At 42.7% G+C, this 18,232-nt stretch overlaps 1 protein-coding gene across 2 annotated transcripts in view; it reads right to left on the bottom strand.

Annotated features, from left to right (window-relative positions):
• cdk17 (cyclin dependent kinase 17) overlaps window positions 1-18,232 on the bottom strand; it is a 182,366-nt gene that overhangs the window by 2,695 nt on the left and 161,439 nt on the right. For both annotated transcript variants that reach the window (XM_078235163.1, XM_078235164.1), the window contains 4 exons: window positions 14,525-14,630; window positions 9,759-9,801; window positions 9,566-9,656; window positions 6,595-6,672 (listed from right to left, as the gene is read on the bottom strand). In XM_078235163.1, the coding sequence (XP_078091289.1) occupies window positions 6,595-6,672; window positions 9,566-9,656; window positions 9,759-9,801; window positions 14,525-14,630 (318 nt within the window). The remainder of the gene's footprint in view (window positions 1-6,594; window positions 6,673-9,565; window positions 9,657-9,758; window positions 9,802-14,524; window positions 14,631-18,232) is intronic.

Genomic DNA, 18,232 nt, shown 5'->3' with positions numbered 1-18,232 from the left:
TTAAAGCTAAATGGAGCAAAATGGGAATAGTAGCATGATTATGTTGTCACTGGACTATTAATCCAGAAGCTTGGACTAATGTTCATCCCACCATGACCTTGATGGGATTGAAATTCAACAAATTAATAAATATGAAATAAAAGGCTATTAGTAATGGTGACCATGAAACTATTGGATTGTTGGAAAAACCCTTCAGGTTCCTTGATGTCCTTTAGGGAAGGAAATCTGCCATCCTTACCCTAGTCTGGCCTACATGTGACTCCAGACACAGCAAAGTGGTTAACTCTTAACTGCCCCCTGAAATGGCCCAGCAAGCGACTCAGTTGTACTAAACTATTTGCAAAAAGTTAAAGAAGAGTACTGACTTGGCATTAGATATGATAAAGGCACACAACACCTACAATGTCTTTAATATAATAAAAATGCCCAAGGTGTTCCATAGGAAGTGTTACAAATTGATATTAGGACAGATGACCAAAATCTTGGTCAAACAGGCAGGTTTTAAGGAGCATCTTAAAGGGAAAAAGAGAAGTAGAGCACCGGAGAGCTTTAAAGGAAGGAACTGTCGGGTTTAGACACCTGAAGGCAAGGCCACCAATGGTGGAGTGATTAAAATTGGGGATGCTCAAGAGACCAAAATCAGAGGAGTGTAGCTATCTTAAGAAGGTTGTGAGGTTGGAGGAGTATATAGAGATAGTGAAAGTTAAGGTCATGGAGGGAATTGAAAACAAGAATGAGAATTTTAAAATCAAGGCCGTTGCTGGGTGACCTCAAGTTTTCAATATCGAAGGCCAGCCAGGAGTCCAACGGAACAGTCAAGTCGAAAGGTATCTATTTTGGCAGCAGATAATCTGAGGCAAGGGCAAAAGTGTGCAATGTCACGGACGTGGGAAAAAATTTGTTTTACTGAAAGTACTGATATGTGGTCAGATGCTCAGCTTGGGTTCAAATATGACAAAGGTTTCAAACAGTCTGGTTTAGTCTCAGATAGCTGTCAGGGAGAGGGAGTCACTAGCTTGGGGACAGAGTTTGGATGGGGGCCCAAAAAAAATGGCTGCAGTCTTCTGAATATTTGATTGGTGGAAATTTATGCTCAGCTAGTATTGGTTATTGGATAAACAGCCTGATAATTTAGCAACACATGTAGCCCAACCAACCCCACAGTCCTCCTCACTAACATCTGAGGAGTTGTGCTACAGTTGAGAGTTGTCCCCGCAGACAAGTCAAGCAACAGTCTATCATCGTCAGACTTACAGAATTATTCCTTTCAGTCAATGTCCTGCACTCCTGAATCACTATCCCTTGTTATGTCCTGTTTCACCAGAGGTGGCACGACAGTGCTATACAGTCAGGAGGGAATGGCTCCGAGATTCCTCAACATTGACTCTGGACCACATACTATCAGGTCAAACATGGGCAAGGGAACTCCTGCTGATAACACCTACCACCTTCCCACAATGATGAAGCAGTATTTTTCCATGTTGAACACCACTTGGAAGAAGGGCTAACTGAGGCAAGGACATGGAATATTCTCTGAGTAAGGAACTTTAATACTTGTTACCAGGATTGGCTCAGTCGCAAAGCTACTGGCTGAGCTAGCTAAGTCCTAAAGGACATAACCGCTAGACTGGGTCAACATGAAGGAAGAACATACAAGACCTCATACTCACTAATCTACTACTTTTTGATGCATCCATTCTTAAGTGTCGATAGGAATGGCTACCACAGAGTCTTTGTGGAGATAAGGTCCTTTTTTAAAATGGAGAACACTCTCCATTGTGTTGTGTGGCACTACACATGCTAAATGGGATAGATTCATAACACATCAAAACTGGGCATCCATGAGGCGCTGCTTTCCTAATCAATACCATGTGGTGCCTAGATGGAGCAAAACTGGCAAGTTTCTGCTCCCCAGACCGAGAATACCTGACACTAAAATGCCACCCCTATCTTCCGCAGGAGTTCAGCTCCATTATCCTGACGGCAGTTTACATCTCACTCCATGCGGACGTGAAGATCGCACTGAACGAAATATACACCGCTATGAATAGCCTCGAGACGAAACATTGAGGTCTTGTTTATCATGGCCGGGGACTTCAATCAGGCCAAGCTCAAGAGCGTACTATTAAGTTCCCACCAACACATCTCCAGTTCCACCAGAGGTCCAAACATCCTAGACCACTGCTACACAAATATCCAACATGCCTACTGCTCTATCACCCGCCCACACTTTGGCAAATCAGACCACAAGGCTGTGCTCCTGCTCCCGGCTTACAATCAAAACCTGAAGCGGGAGAATCCATCAAAGAAAGTTGTGCTATGGTTGGTCTGAGGAATCGGATAATCTTCTACGGGACTGCTTGGGGTCAGTGGACTGGTCAGTATTTAAAAACTCTGTGACCAGCCTGAACGAGTATGCTGCTACAGTAACTGACTTCATTAGTAAGTGTGGAGATGACTGTGTGCCAAAGAAGCAAATCCGCATGTTCCTCAACCGGAAACCATGGATGAACAGGGATATCCACTGTTTGTCGAGGTCTGAGGCGTTCAAGTCAGGCGACCCTGACTTATACAAGAAATGATGTGGAGATGCCGGCGTTGGACTGGGGTAAGCACAGTAAGAAGTCTCACAACACCAGGTTAAAGTCCAACAGGTTTATTTGGTAGCAAATACCATATCCACTCCATCTGACGAAGGGGCAACGCTCCGAAAGCTTAATGGTATTTGCTACCAAATAAACCTGGTGTTGTGAGACTTCTTATTATACAAGAAAGACAGATACGATCTAAGATCCATCAAAGATGCCAAAAGACAATACCGGACCAGGCTAGAGTCCCAGGCTAGCCACACAGACCATCGCCGACTATGGCAAGGTCTGCAAGACATAACAGGCGACAAGATGAAGGCATGTAAAATCTCCGGCTCCAACGCACCCCTCCCTGATGAGCTCAATGCATTCTATGGCCGTTTTGAGCAAGAGGTCAGCGAGAGCATGCCCTCAACCTGGAAGCCTTGGATGAACCTGTATCTGGGGTCACCATTGCAGATGTCAGAGCAGCTTTCGCAAAGGTCAACCCACGAAAAGCGACTGGCCCAGATGGGACGAGCACTCAGATCCTGCGCGGATCAGCTGGTGGGGGTATTTGCAGAATCTTCAACCTCTCTTTACAACAATCTGAGGTCCCTATCTGCTTCAAGAAGACAACCATCATCCCGTTACCAAAGAAAGGCCAGGCAGCGTGCCTTAATGACTATTGGCCGGTGGCTCTGACATCCATCATTATGAAATGCTTTGAAAGGTTAGTCATGGCACCAATCAATTCCAGCCTCCATGACGACCTGGATCCACTAGAGTTCACCTCCCGCCGCAACAGGTCCACAGTAGACGCCATCTCCCTGGCCCTGCACTCAGCCCTGGAACACCTAGATAACAAGGACCCTATGTCAGTCTCCTATTTATTGACGACAGCTCAGCCTTCAACACTATTATTCCCATGAAACTCATCTCCAAACTTCGTGGCCTGGGCCTCGGCTCCTATCTCTGCGACTGGATCCTGAACTTCCTAACTCACAGACCACAATCAATAAGGATAGGCAACAACACCTCCTCCATGATTATCTTCAGCACCAATACCCCACAGGCTGTGTTCTCAGCCCCCTACTATACTCCTTATACACCCATGACTGAGTGGCCAAATTCCCCTCCAATTCTATTTTCAAGTTTGCTGACGACACCACCGTAGTGGGACAGATCTCAAACAATGATGAGACAGAGTACAGGAATGAGATAGAGAATCTGATGAACTGGTGCGGTGACAATAATCTCTCCCTTAATGTCAACAAAACGAAGGAAATTGTCATCGACTTCAGGAAGCGTAAAGAAGAACATGTCCCCGTCTACATCAACGGGGACAAAGTAGAAAGGGTTGAGAGCTTCAAGTTTTTAGGTATCCAGATTAGCAAAAACTTGTCGTGGTCCCCCCCGCCGACACTATAGTAAGAAAACCCACCAATGCCTCTACTTTCTCAGAAGACTAAGGAAATTTGGCATGTCAGCTACGACTCTCACCAACTTTTACAGATGCAATGTAGAAAGCATTCTTTCTGGTTGTATCACAGCTTGGTATGGCTCCTGCTCTGCCCAAGACCACAAGGAACTACAAAAGGTCGTGAATGTAGCCCAATCCAGCACGCAAACCAGCCTCCCATCCATTGACTCTGTCTACACTTCCCGCTGCCTCGGCAAAGCAGCCATCATATTTAAGGATCTCACAGACTCCGGACATTCTTTCTTCCATCAGGAAAAAGATACAAAAGTTTGAGGTCATGTACCAACCAACTCAAGAACAGCTTCTTCCCTGCTGCCACCAGACCTTTGAATGGACCTACCTTCATTAAGGTGATCTTTCTCTACACCGTAGCTATGACTATTACACTACATTCAGAACTCTCTTGCTTTCTTCTCTATGAACGGTACGTTTTGTCTGTATAATGCGCAAGAAACAATACTTTTCACTGTATGTTAATACATGTGACAATAATAAATTAAATCAAATAGAGGCCATTAGCAGCAGCAGAATTGTGTTCAAGCACAATCTGTATCCAGTGCCATATCCCTCAATGAGTACACCAATCCCGTTTCAATAAGAACTATAGGAGGGCATGCCAGGGGCAGCATCAAACATTGCTAAAAATGAAGTGCCAATCTGGAAAAGCTCGAAGACAGCAACTAATAGGAGATGAGGATGTTCCATGAGCATGGGACTTAACCTGAACACCCAGAAGACCAAAGTCCTCCAACAGCCCACCCCAAATATACCAAATCCAATGGCTTTAATTGAGATTCATGGTGAAGCGTTGGAAGCTATCACAAAAAGCTGGCATTGATGAAAAAGTTCACCATCGAATACAATGTGTTAGCTCAGCCTCTAGAAAATTACATACTCCAGTTGAGCATCGTGTTATCTATCAGACCCGACACATCGGGCAGTAATTAGCCCAAGCCTCTCTACAGTGCTGAAGCTTAGACAATTTATAGCCATCATATCAAGGCCCTAGAACTTTATCAGCACAGCACTGTCTTAGAAGGATCATGTGAATCAAGTGGGAGGACAAAAAAACAAACATGACTCTTCTGCCAAGTATAGAGACCTTGAGAATCTCACATCAGCAGTGACGGTACATGCCATCAGAATGCCTGACACGAGTACCCAAACAAGTGCCCTATTCAGAGGCACACCAGGGTGCCTGTTCACATGGGGGCCAAACGAAACATTTCAAAGACAATATCAAAGCCTCCATAAAGGTCTGCTCGACTATCAACAAATGGGAAGCAGATGCTCAGTTGTAACCAAAATGACAATTCATCATCAAAAAGCCTTCCACGAGCCCACAACCAATACTTACAACTCGCTTCGACCTAGTCCTCAGCAGGAAAGAATCACCCTCTACATGAGGGATTGTCGACAGATATAGTCCTTGTCCACGTGCAGTGGAGCCTGGATAACATTCAGGGCTTGGGATAATAAGTGGTAAGCAACATTTGCACCACACAAGTGTCAGACAGTGACCATCTCCAACAAGATAGATTTGCCTTCCTTTGAGACTCAACAGTAATAGCAAAGCTGAAACACCCAACATCAACATCATAGGTGGGACCATTGACCAGTAACTTAACTGGCCCAGCCATTAAATACTGTGGTTATAAGACTAAGTCAGAGATAGTAATTCTGCGGTAAACAACTCATCTTGCGACTCCCCAAAGCCTTTTCAACACCTACAAAGTCAAGAGCGTGATGGAATACTATCCAATTGCCTGAAAGAGTGTAGCTCCAAGAACACTCAAGAAGCTCAATACTATCCAAGACAAAGCAGATTGTTCGATTGACAAACCATTCATGATCTTAAACATCTATGGAATCCACGATTTGCGAACAATGGCAGCCATTTACACATATTACAAGATACATTGTAGCAATGTATCAAGGCCCCTCAAAAGTACCATCTCCAAATCTACCACCGGCCAGCAGGCAGATGATAACATCACCATTTGCTCTTCACATCATACAGACTTGGAAACATATTGATGTTCCTTCAATTTCACTGGGCCAAAATATTATCCCCTAATTCCTTCCCTAACAGCAGTATGGGTTTAATTACAACACATAGATTGTCATGGTTTTGAGAAAATCACTCACCACCATATTCTCATGGGCAATTAGAATGGGCAATAAAAGTTTGTCTTGTTAATGACTCGCATATCACATGAATGCATATAATAAACACATGGATTGGATATTTTAATGTAAGCTATGGGGTTCTCTGTCATTTGAGGTAAGCACTCTCACTCAAAATTACCAACTGTGGGGGAAACAAAAGCCCAAACTAATGTGAAAAATTATTAGTGTGTGGAAACAGAAAATCATTTAATAGAAATGTTTTTAGAAGGTCAGATGCGCTTACTGTGACGCACACCTGCATATGACACCAATATAAAAGTAGGAAAGGTTGGATTCTCGGGCAGAAATGGATCAGCAAAGTGCCACAGTTTTTTTCAAATGAACTATTTTAGTTCCATAAACAATAAATCGTACCCGTCTCTGGATATGAGGAGGTTCTGTAGCCAGGATCCTTTTGCAATAGAATTTCATTTAGCGAGAAAACTGAGGCACCTAATACAGGGGGCATAATACAAAAAATTATGTTTTAGCCACACTGTGCCAGTTTATAATGAACACTCTTAACAAAATGGTAATTCTGTCCAAGAAACAGAAACAGATCTCAAAGAAAATAAATGTTCACTTTAAAATTTTCGATCATAAAGGGCATCGTTGCAACCTCAGATTTTGCTTCCCTCTCCACAATGTTTCTATGGCTGTAGAGTATTAAGATTGAATGTTAATTCTTCATCAGATGGTTAGCAAGAAGCAGGTTTTCCATGTATTTAGACAAAACTCTGCCATAGAGCAAATAACAGCTATGTTTGCTGCGATATAATCACATCTACTGCAAATATATCTTATTTGCACGGCGGCACGGTAGCACAGTGGTTAGCACTGCTGCTTCACAGCTCCAGGGACCTGGGTTCGATTCCCAGCTTGGGTCACTGTCTGTGTGGAGTTTGCAAATTCTCCTCGTGTCTGCTCCGGTTTCCTCCCACAGTCCAAAGATGTGCGGGTCAGGTTGATTGGCCATGCTAAAAATTGCCCTTAGTGTCCCGAGATGCGTAGGTTGGAGGGATTAGTGGGTAAAATATGTAGGGATATGGGGGTAGGGCCTGGGTGGGATTGTGGTCGGTGCAGACTCGATGGGCCGAATGGCCTCTTTCTGTGCTGTAGGGTTTCTATGTTTACCGCTCAGATTAAATTTTGTGTATTCAACACAAAGTACATAAAGACATGATCAATAATACAAATAATTTATTCCACTTCTGAGTCAACATTTTCATTATAAATTTATTTGTCTGCATTTAACATGTGCATTACCAGTGGAGGGTCACAGGAACAGGAGTAGATCATCCAACCCCTTGCTCTGCCATTTGCATAGATCACAACTGATCATTAGCTCAACTCCATTTCCCAGCCTTTCATTCATATCCCCTGATACTCTTAACCAACAAAAGATTCCAATCTTAAAAAAATTCAGTTGTGCCCCAGCATCCACAGTCATTTGAAAGAAAAAGTTCCTGATTTCTATTTTCTTTTCCCTTTGTGTGAAAAGTATTTCCTGATTTCACTCTTAAATGGTAACATCCCTTTGTTCTGGAGGGTGGGAAATGAAAGGAGCCAGAGAAGGCAAGCTAACATCTTGATTGCATTTTGAATCAAATTAATTATCTCACCTTAGAAAAGGTGAATACCGAAAGCTAACTTTTTTGAGACATGGGCCTGGATTTCACAAAGGCAAAGCAAAGGCACTCAAAGATTCAGCTATCTATGATATGGATTTCCTCTCTCAATGTTAGATTGAATATGGTGCCATGGCAAGGGGATCTCTAAAGTGTCCAACAATAGTGATGGCTTCAAACAGCGTAAGCAGCCAATTACCATCACATTCTTACAAACAGCAAATATTAGAAGTAAAATGAATTGAATCTTTCCAATTTAAATTAAATTTTTAAAGAGTGGAATAATTGTGACATACACGAGATTAAGGCAGAATCTGAAATATCAAACAAGCTTTTTTAAATATAAATTTGAAAGTAGAACTTGAAATATTATTTGTTATAATTTTTTTTATAAACTTGAAATTTTTTTCTCATTACGGAGAAATGCTAAATTCTACAGATTTTTACAGAACTTGTTCAGCAATAATCATGACCTGAGGATGCTGGTATAAACCTAGTTATGCTTCATTCAACAAGGTATAACTTTTTCAAGGGTTCTTACAGTGACACTAATAGTGTAAAATTGCAAATCCAAGTCAGTTTAGTGATTTCAACTTGTTTGCAGTTTGGAGTAATGTCAACCAGCACATCCTAGTATAGAATCATTGACAGGAGCTTGTGGATTTCCACATTATTCTATCTGTGTGTAGAATCCAGAAGTTGTTGTCAGTTTGACAAGAATAATGACAGTGAACACCGGCAGTTTTATCCATGAGGCAGAGAGATATTGAGAAAAATAAAGGAGAAAGAAAAGCAGACAGGCAGTATTTTCCCCCAAACATTTTAATTCAAGTCTTTAAAATAGAATTTTCAAAATAACCAAATTATCTGAGGGAACCAAATAGGATGGTAAGGTAAGAGAGATAGAGGAGCAGTAGTTTGGGAAGTTTCTTCTCCTCAGCTATCTCTCATGGGAGTGGATGATGAGGCAAGGATGAATTAAATGTTCGAACAAATGTGCGGAGAGAACATGAGCACAGAACAGGTGGCTCAAAATAGATGAGGAAATGCCAGGAAGGGGAATGGGAAGAGAGAAGATGAAAGAGTAGAGAATCTGATGAAAGCAGTGGGATAAGAGAGAGGGAAAGGGAGTTGCCTGGGGCCACGTTTTCCCCATAATCTATGTTCCAAATGCCACATCATGCACCACTTCCCACCCAAAAGAAAAAAAGCAGGGGAGAGAAGATAGGACGGGGGGGGGAGAAAGAGGGCCTGGATAAGATCCTCTGTCAGAGTTGATGCAGACTTGATGGGTCGAATGGCCTCCTCCTACATTGTAGGGATTCTATAAGATGGAAATAGAATCAGAAGAGGATGCAGAAAGAGCAAGTGAAGGAAATCTTTTTTGTTTCCGTTATAAATTCCTATATTCACATTTGTAATGAAAATTGCTTAGTCATATCTTACCAGCTGTAGGGTGTTACCATGGAATAGTAAGTTTATATTGTCAGTTTCCATTATAAATACGGAAGAGGAGATTTAGAATGAAAAATAAAATTAAGGGCAGAATGCTTGACTTTAAAATGAAGATTAATTACTTTTGTGATCTGAACAAAATATCTTTTAGCCTCTGGCATAACTTCACTGGAACCCACACTTGGTGATGACTTCCTGTAACAACCATGGAAAATTATAATCTCTTAAAATTATCACTAATCATGAAGCACTGATTGATTTACCATCAGGTAGAATGTGTGCCCTTGTTCCAAGGCTTTTAAAGTAAATATGCTTCATGGCATCTTCTGCAGAAATTCTCTTCTTCGCTTGGTACTGCAAAGTAGATTAAATACCTCTTAATTCTTTTTAAAACAAAATAAAAATTACTTTGATATATGTTGAAAGAATTAGCAACATTTCAATTATTCAACTTACTTGTAAAAAATTGGATAACAGATCAATTCCTTCTGTGTCTAATCTGTAAGAAAAAGCAGTCTGAAGTTGAAGGGGTTACATTGGCATACACATCTGTCCTTATAGTTGATCATCTTTTCTGTATGCCTCCAGGAGTGAGGAAGGTAGGCAGGCACACTTTTGTAACAATAACTGTATCAAGCCGATTGCCATCACAAGACATGTACAAATTACCCAAACTTGGATTCTAGCTATTACAGTCTATTAATAGAGGCAGCCAGATGTAGGTAAAAGCCATAAGGAAAAGCTCTACAATTACCCTATATTTCTTGAAGGTAATGAAGGATATTCATTGAAACCTTACATTAAGATTCCAGTCTAACCATAGGATTCCCCATCTGGGTCATCTGTACTCCCAGCAGCACAGAAATATTGGGTAGAATTTTCCAGTCATGATACTAAGGGCGATGACAGAGGGTTTTGGCAGCATCCACCCTGTTGGTAGGAACTTGGGCCCCGACGCTGGGAAGCTCATGAATTATGCATTGGTGAGTACTGCACCGAGTCAGCTGGTGTCAGAAATGATTCGCCAATCCTGACGGAAGAAGGTGGAATTGTATGCCCAGGGTCCTTGACCATGTAGGTGCCTCGCCTCGAAGTCATGAGCGAACTGAGGTCTGACTTGTGCACACGAAATGGGTTTGAGGCTGATGTAATTTTCCACTGACAAGATTGGTAGGTGTGAAGAGAATCTGGCAGGCATCTGTTTTAATGAGTATTCATGAAATTTAAATGAATGCAAATAGCGTTCACATCACCAGGCAGCAGGTTAATCAACCTGCCATCGGGAAAATTGCAGACTGTTTTGACGCTGGCAGGTTTCTGGCTTTTTGCATGTCACTAGGTTCTCTGTTCCTGCCCACCATGAAATCAGTCATGCGTGGGACGAGAAAATTCCATCCAATGTTCCATGGAAACCTTTGTACTTTTCAATACCATTCATACAGATATGCGCGATCTTTTGGAGATCCTCTCCACTTTGAGCCAGCGGTTTGTGGCGTTGGTGGTAGCCATGATGTGGAGATGCCAACATTGGGCACAGTAAGAAGTCTCACAACACCAGGTTGAAGTCCAACAGGTTTAATTGGAATCACGAGCTTTTGGATAACCGTGGATAACGAAGGAAATTAAGGAGAGTATTAAATTAAAGACCGATGCGTACAGAGTGGCCAAAAATAGTGGAGAATCGGAAGATTGGGAATACTTTAAGAAAAAACAAAGAACGACTAAGAAAGCGATAAAGAAAGGAAAGATAGGTTATGAAGCTAGGCTAGCTCTAAATATAAAAAATGATAGTAAAAGCTTTTACAAATATATAAAAAGGAATAGAGTGGCAAGAGTGAATGTTGGACCCTTGGAGGACGAGAGGGGGGATTTAATAGTGGGAAATGAGGAAATGGCTGAAACATTAAATAAGTTTTTTGTGTCGGTCTTCACGGTGGAAGACACAAATAGTTTACCGAATATTAACGATAGAGGGTTGGTAGGAGGAGAGGTACTCAATACAATTAATGTTACCAGGGAGGCAGCGCTTGGTAGACTAACGGGACTGAAGGTGGACAAGTCCCCGGGCTCGGATGGAATGCATCCCAGGGTACTGAAAGAAATGTCAGAGGTAATAGCAGATGCGTTCGTGGTTATTTATCAAAATTCATTGGATTCTGGGGTAGTGCCGGCGGATTGGAAAACGGCTAATGTTACGCCACTGTTTAAAAAAGGAAATAGACAAAAGGCGGGTAACTACAGGCCGGTTAGCTTAACGTCTGTAGTTGGGAAAATGCAGGAATCCATCATTAAAGAAGAAATAGCAGGCCATCTGGATAAGAATGGTTCGATTAAGCAGACACAGCATGGATTCATGAGGGGAAAGTCGTGCTTGACGAACTTGTTGGATTTTTATGAAGATGTGACTAGTGCGGTTGACAGAGGGGAACCGGTGGATGCGGTGTTTTTGGATTTCCAAATGGCGTTTGATAAGGTGCCTCACAAAAGGTTGCTGAAGAAGATTGGGTCACACGGAGTTGGGGGTAGGGTGTTAGCGTGGATTGGGGATTGGCTATCCGACAGGAAGCAGAGAGTCGGAATAAATGGGTGCTTTTCTGGTTGGCAGATGGTAACTAGTGGCATGCCGCAGGGATCGGTACTGGGGCCTCAACTATTTACCATTTATATAGACGATCTGGAGGAGGGGACTGAGTGTAGGGTAACAGTTTGCAGAAAACACAAAGATAAGTGGAAAAGTCAATCGTGTGGAGGGCGTAGAAGGTCTGCAGAGAGATTTGGACAGGCTGAGTGAGTGGGCGAGGATCTGGCAGATGGAGTACAATGTTAACAAATGCGAGGTTATTCACTTTGGAAGAAATAATAGCAAATTGGATTATCTAAATGGAAAGAAATTACAACATGCTGCTGTGCAGAGGGACCTGGGGGTCCTTGTGCATGAGACGCAAAAACCCAGTCTGCAGGTGCAACAGGTGATCAAGAAGGCAAATGGGATATTGGCCTATATCGCAAGGGGGATAGAATATAAAAGCAGGGATGTCTTGCTGCATCTGTACATTGGTGAGGCCGCAGCTGGAATACTGTGTGCAGTATTGGTCCCCTTATTTGCAGAAGGATATATTGGCCTTGGAGGGAGTGCAGAGAAGGTTCACCAGGTTGATACCAGAGATGAGGGGTGTTGATTATGAGGAGAGACTGAGCAGATTGGGTTTGTGCTCGTTGGAATTTAGAAGGCTCAGTACGGTAGCACAGTGGTACCGGTACGGTAGCACAGTGGTACCGGGCGGCACGGTAGCACAGTGGTTAGCACTGCTGCTTCACAGCTCCAGGGTCTCGGGTTCGATTCCCGGCTCGGGTCACTGTCTGTGTGGAGTTTGCACATTCTCCTCGTGTCTGCGTGGGTTTCCTCCGGGTGCTCCGGTTTCCTCCCACAGTCCAAAGATGTGCGGGTTAGGTTGATTGGCCAGGTTTAAAAAAATTGCCCCTTAGAGTCCTGGGATGTGTAGGTTAGAGGGATTAGCGGGTAAATATGTGGGGGTAGGGCCTGGGTGGGATTGTGGTCGGTGCAGACTCGATGGGCCGAATGGCCTCCTTCTGCACTGTAGGGTTTCTATGAATTTCTATGAAAAGGCTGAGGGGGGATCTTATAGAGACCTATAAGATAATGAAGGGGCTGGATAGGGTAGAGGTGGAGAGATTCTTTCCACTTAGAAAGGAAACTAGAACGAGAGGGCACAGCCTTAAAATAAAGGGGGGTCGGTTTAGGACAGAGTTGAGGAGGAACTTCTTCTCTCAGAGGGTGGTGAATCTCTGGAATTCTCTGCCCACTGAAGTGGTGGAGGCTATCTCGTTGAATATGTTTAAATCACGGATAGATGGATTCCTGATCGGTAAGGGAATTAGGGGTTATAGGGATCAGGCGGGTAAGTGGAACTGATCCACTTCAGATCAGCCATGATCTTATTGAATGGCGGGGCAGGCTCGAGGGGCTAGATGGCCTACTCCTGCTCCTATTTCTTATGTTCTTATGGAGCGCTGCTCCTTCCTCAGGTGAGTGGCCACAATTCCAAATAAACCTGAATTACTGTAAGTAGCATTAATTTGGAATTTATTCCACATATCTACGACATCGATCTCCAATATTCTTTGAATGTGTTATTTTTGCTCCAGGTCAAGTTCTGCTATCACTGCCCAGTCAAACTGGCAGCTTATTTCTACAAATATTCATGATATTCAGCAACTTATTGAGATTTAAGACTACGGATTTCTATCTTTAGTCTTCATACCACTATCCATTTCATTATCATTTTGAAGATAAAATTTTAAAGTATGATATTTTAACTACAGTTTTTGCTAGCAAACTACACATGGTTATTAAAGGCCCTGTCAAATTACTCATTAACATCCAGTATTGATCCACTATGCTACTTGTTATGTATTAATATTGATTTTGGTAGCTGCACTAAACACTGTTAATATATTCAGCTATTCGCTGGAAGTAGCATCACAGGTCAGTAGGTGTCAGAGTGAAGAAGCAGTCATATATAGAGAACACCACCCTTTTTTAAAGTTTATTTATTAGTGTCACAAGTAGGCTTACATTCACACTGCAATGAAGTTACTGTGAAAGTCCCCGAGGTGCCTGTTCGAGTACACAGAGAGAATTTAGCATGGCCAATGCACCTAAGCGGCACATCTTTCGGACTGAGGGGAAACCAGAGAACCCGGAGGAAACCCACGCAGACAAGGGAGAACGTGCAGACTCTGCACAGACAGTGACCCAAGCCGGGAATTGAACCCAGGTCGCTGGCACTGTGAGGCAGCAGTGCTAACCACAGTGCCAACCTGTAAATAAACCTCCTTTATTTTTAACCTCGTGTGCTATCTAGTGTCAATTCTCCAGTATACAACAACACTAGGTTCCTCTCCAGCTCGATAACCTTCACTGAGTATCCTTGCATGGCATGCGCATATTTGGGAGTTTTCCAGACCTAACTACATTGTACTGTATTTATCCACACTGAAGAAAATCTGTTTTGCATGGATATTTTCCCCTAGTGCATCTAAATCAGCCTGTGCTCAATGTAATTCCTATCAATTCCCAATTCCTTGTATCTTTCATGGCTCACAGACATTGTGATAGCCATGGACAGGAAATTAATCACATCTCATTTCATGCTCATTTAAATGGACTCTTATGAATAAACACGATTGACTATCAGTACCTTGGTGCATGATTTATCACAAGTTGTGGCTTATATTTAGGAAAGTTGTACGCCTTAAATTCCTCATTTGAAGATATTCCTGGCCATGTCTCCTCTGTAGGTGTTCCTGGATTAAATAAAGTCCATTAGTATGATGTAAATGCTCATGGAAAATACAAACATGATTTTCAAATTTCAGTTCATTTCACAAGTGCTTTTGGAAACCTGTGCTCAACAAAACGATTGATGAGAGTATGTAGAAATGGCACATTCTTTAAAAGAAATTCAACTTATACATGAAAATAGAAATCACCATCAACCCATGAGAGAACCACCTAAAAAACACCCTTTAAAAATTCAATTTCCACACTAATATGTGCCATGTGCTCAATTAGCAAGATCAACATCATTGACATATCTCACTCTGATGGATTTAAGTTATAACTATGATCGTAGGACTGGGCGAACTATTCTTACTTTGTGCTGTAAGCCCCAAGTCACAAGGTTTCCTCAGAGTTCAGCAAAGTGGTCCCGACCAATTGCTGCAATTGTAAATCTCCTAAACTGACTCCATTAATAACAATGCTTGCCTGTCTAGGATCCAACTGGGTCTCTGGGTGGAGACAACCATATGATCAGGGAGCCATGTTTTGGCCAGTAGAACAATCATTTGAGTATCCTTGATCTCTCTCATTCCACACCTTTGCCATTTAATCGATGTCAGTCGTATCTCGCCCAAGATGCCATTATTCATGCCTGTTCTTTAACACTGAATTTTGGAATGTCTACTATGATAATACTGAAGGTACTAAGTACACAAGCTTTAATTTATTCCTGTTCACAAATTAAAGCTCCGACAGCCAAGCATTGCATTTACTGAGTCTATCAGTTAATTCAGCATGAAACTGGGAATCAAACTCTGGATCATGTTGATCAGTATAGTTCAGTATGCAGTGGACAAATATCATCAGAGGAGACATACAGCGGTCTGAAAAATCGCTAAATAAATGCAATTCTTTCTTTTCTTTCAAAAACGTCAGTATTAGGATATTAACATTGTTAATGCTGCGTTGGAAAAACTCATCTAAACCTGACTGGTAAAGAGGGTGCTTGGAAAGCGACTTCATGAGAGGTCCCACGTCAATCATAATCTGAATTTCCTGTAATTGCTCATGAACTCCAGTTGCTAACATGGGATGGAAACACATTGATAGCACCTTCTGATTTTGCTCTGTAGAAGTACTGTTGAACATACAAACCCATCATTGAAGAGGCTGCCTCTCCATGAAGGCATTTACTTTGGACTCAAGGTATGCCCAAAAAACAGAATTTTGTACCAAGTGAAGGTCCTACTGCTGTTGAACTCGAGATACTTCTGCCTGGAGACTGAGAAGCCCACTGTACGAACACATTCCATGGTTCATGCCTCAGGTTAATGTTAACTATGAGTCATGACACTCTTGAGCTTCCCCTCAATTTAATGGCATTTGGCAATGAGGGGTCCAGGACAGCTTGAAATACTGGGAAACCTTGAATTTTCCTGATTTGATTTAAGTTTTCTTATAGTTCTTGCAGCAGTTTTGGTATCTAATCACATTTACATATCCTCAGACGATGCCAAAACAACCAATTCTGTTTGAGAGAGAATCCAAAGTTGAGAGAATGGCTTTTCTGTGGTGCATATGGGAGGATGGTAAATGATAGCTTTTTGGGTCCATGTTGACCTCCCCAGTAGGACCTTGTCCAATACCAGCTAGATTGTCCCTTCAAGAAAACCCTAAATTATGCATTCTTATTCTTGGTTGTGACATTTCAAAATTCCTTGGATTCTGGTAAAGTCCCGGTGGATTGGAAACATGCTAATGTGATGCCCCTACTCAAAAAAGGAGAGAGGCAAAACGTCGAAAACTATAGGCTGGTTATCTTGACCTCTGTGGTGGGGAAGTTGCTGGAATCAATCAATCATTGAGGAGGAAATGAATGAGCATTTGGAAAGACAAAAGTCAATCCATCATTGTCAGCATGGTTTTATGAAGGGTGCGTCACGTGTGACAAACTTGCTTGAGTTTTTTGAGGACATAACCAACAAGGTGGATAATGGGGAACCTGTGGACGTGGTTTATCTAGATATCCAGAAGGCATGTGACAGGGTGCCGCATAAAAGACTGATCCAGAAGGTGAAATCGCACGGGATTGGGGGTAGAGTACTAGATTGGATTGACGATTGGCTGACAGAAAAGAGGGTCCGGATAAATGGGTCCTTCTCTGGCTGGCAAAATGTAACTAGCGGGGTGCCGCAGAGATCAGTCCTCGGACCTCAACAATCTATATAAATGACCTGCAAGCAGGGACAGAGTGTCACATCGCAAAATTTGCGAATGATACTAAAATAGGTGGGAAAGCAGACAGTGAAGAAGATATAAAGATTTTACAGGTGGATATAGATAGGCTAGGAGAATGGGCCAAAACTTGGCAGATGGAGTTTAATGTGCATAAGTGTGAGGGTATCCATTTTGGCAGAAAAAACAGAAAGGCAAATTATTACCGAAATGGAAAGCAGATTCAAAACTTCCCCACCACAAAGGTCAAAAGATCCGGGCCGAGGGATCTGGGTGTCTTTGTTGATGAATTGCTGAAAGCCGGCATGCTGGTGCAGCATGTAATAGAAAATACAAATGGGATGTTGGTATTTATTGCAAAAGGACTGAAGGATAAAAGTAGAGAAGTGTTGTTGCAATTGTATAGGGCGTTGGTGAGACCACATCTGGAGTATTGTGGCCAGTTTTGGTCTCCTTATTTGTGGAAGGATGTGGTGGCATTGGAGGCAGTTCAGAGGAGGTTCACCAGATTTCATCCTGGGATGAAAGGGTTGACGTACGAGGAGAAATTAAACAGTTTGGGCTTATACGCGCTGGAGATTAGATGGAAAGGGGATCTGATTGAGATATATAAAATTTTAAAGGGGATTGATAAAGTAAATGTAAACCAAATGTTTCTTCTTATGGGGAATCTAGAACAAGAAGTCACAGGCATAGGTTGAGAGGCAGTAGATTTAAAACTGAGATGAGGAGGAAATACTGTCAGAGGGTGGTAAATTTGTGGAACTCGCTGTGCTATAGCTCGGTGGAGTCTGAATCGTTGAATGGTTTGAAGGAGGAGACAAAAGGATATGGGGAACAGGTGGGGAGGATTTGAGACCAGGGAGAGATCAGCCATGATCTGATTGAATGGTGGAGTGGGCTCAAAGGGCTGAATTTGCCAACTTCTGTTCCTATGTGGCAACAAGAGAGACTCACGGATGGTATGTTGCCTCCTGGATGCCAGGGTCCGTGACATCTCTGACCGTGTCTTCAGGATTCTAAAGGGGGAGGGGGAACAGTCACAAGTCGTGGTGCACGTCGGCACCAAAGACATAGGTGAGAGGGGGGACGGGGATTTAAAACAGGAATTCAGGGAGCTTGGGTGGAAGCTGAGAGCCAGGACAAAACAGGTTGTCATCTCTGGTATGTTGCCGGTGCCACGGGATAGCGAGTTGAGGAACAGGGAGAGAGTGCAGTTAAACACATGGATGCAGGGATGGTGTAGGAGGGAGGGTTTCAGCTCTGTGGGTAATTGGAACACTTTCTGGGGAGGGTGGGACCTGTACCAACAGGACGAGGTGCACCTGAACCAGAAGGGCACCAATATCCTGGGAGGGAAATTTGCTACGGCTCTTCGGGGGGATTTAAA

The sequence above is a fragment of the Mustelus asterias genome, chromosome 19, assembly GCF_964213995.1.
Source record: "Mustelus asterias chromosome 19, sMusAst1.hap1.1, whole genome shotgun sequence".
Taxonomy (NCBI): domain Eukaryota; kingdom Metazoa; phylum Chordata; class Chondrichthyes; order Carcharhiniformes; family Triakidae; genus Mustelus; species Mustelus asterias.
The sequence above is the reverse complement of the archived record's forward strand: the minus strand, read 5'-3'. Positions and strand labels throughout refer to the sequence as shown.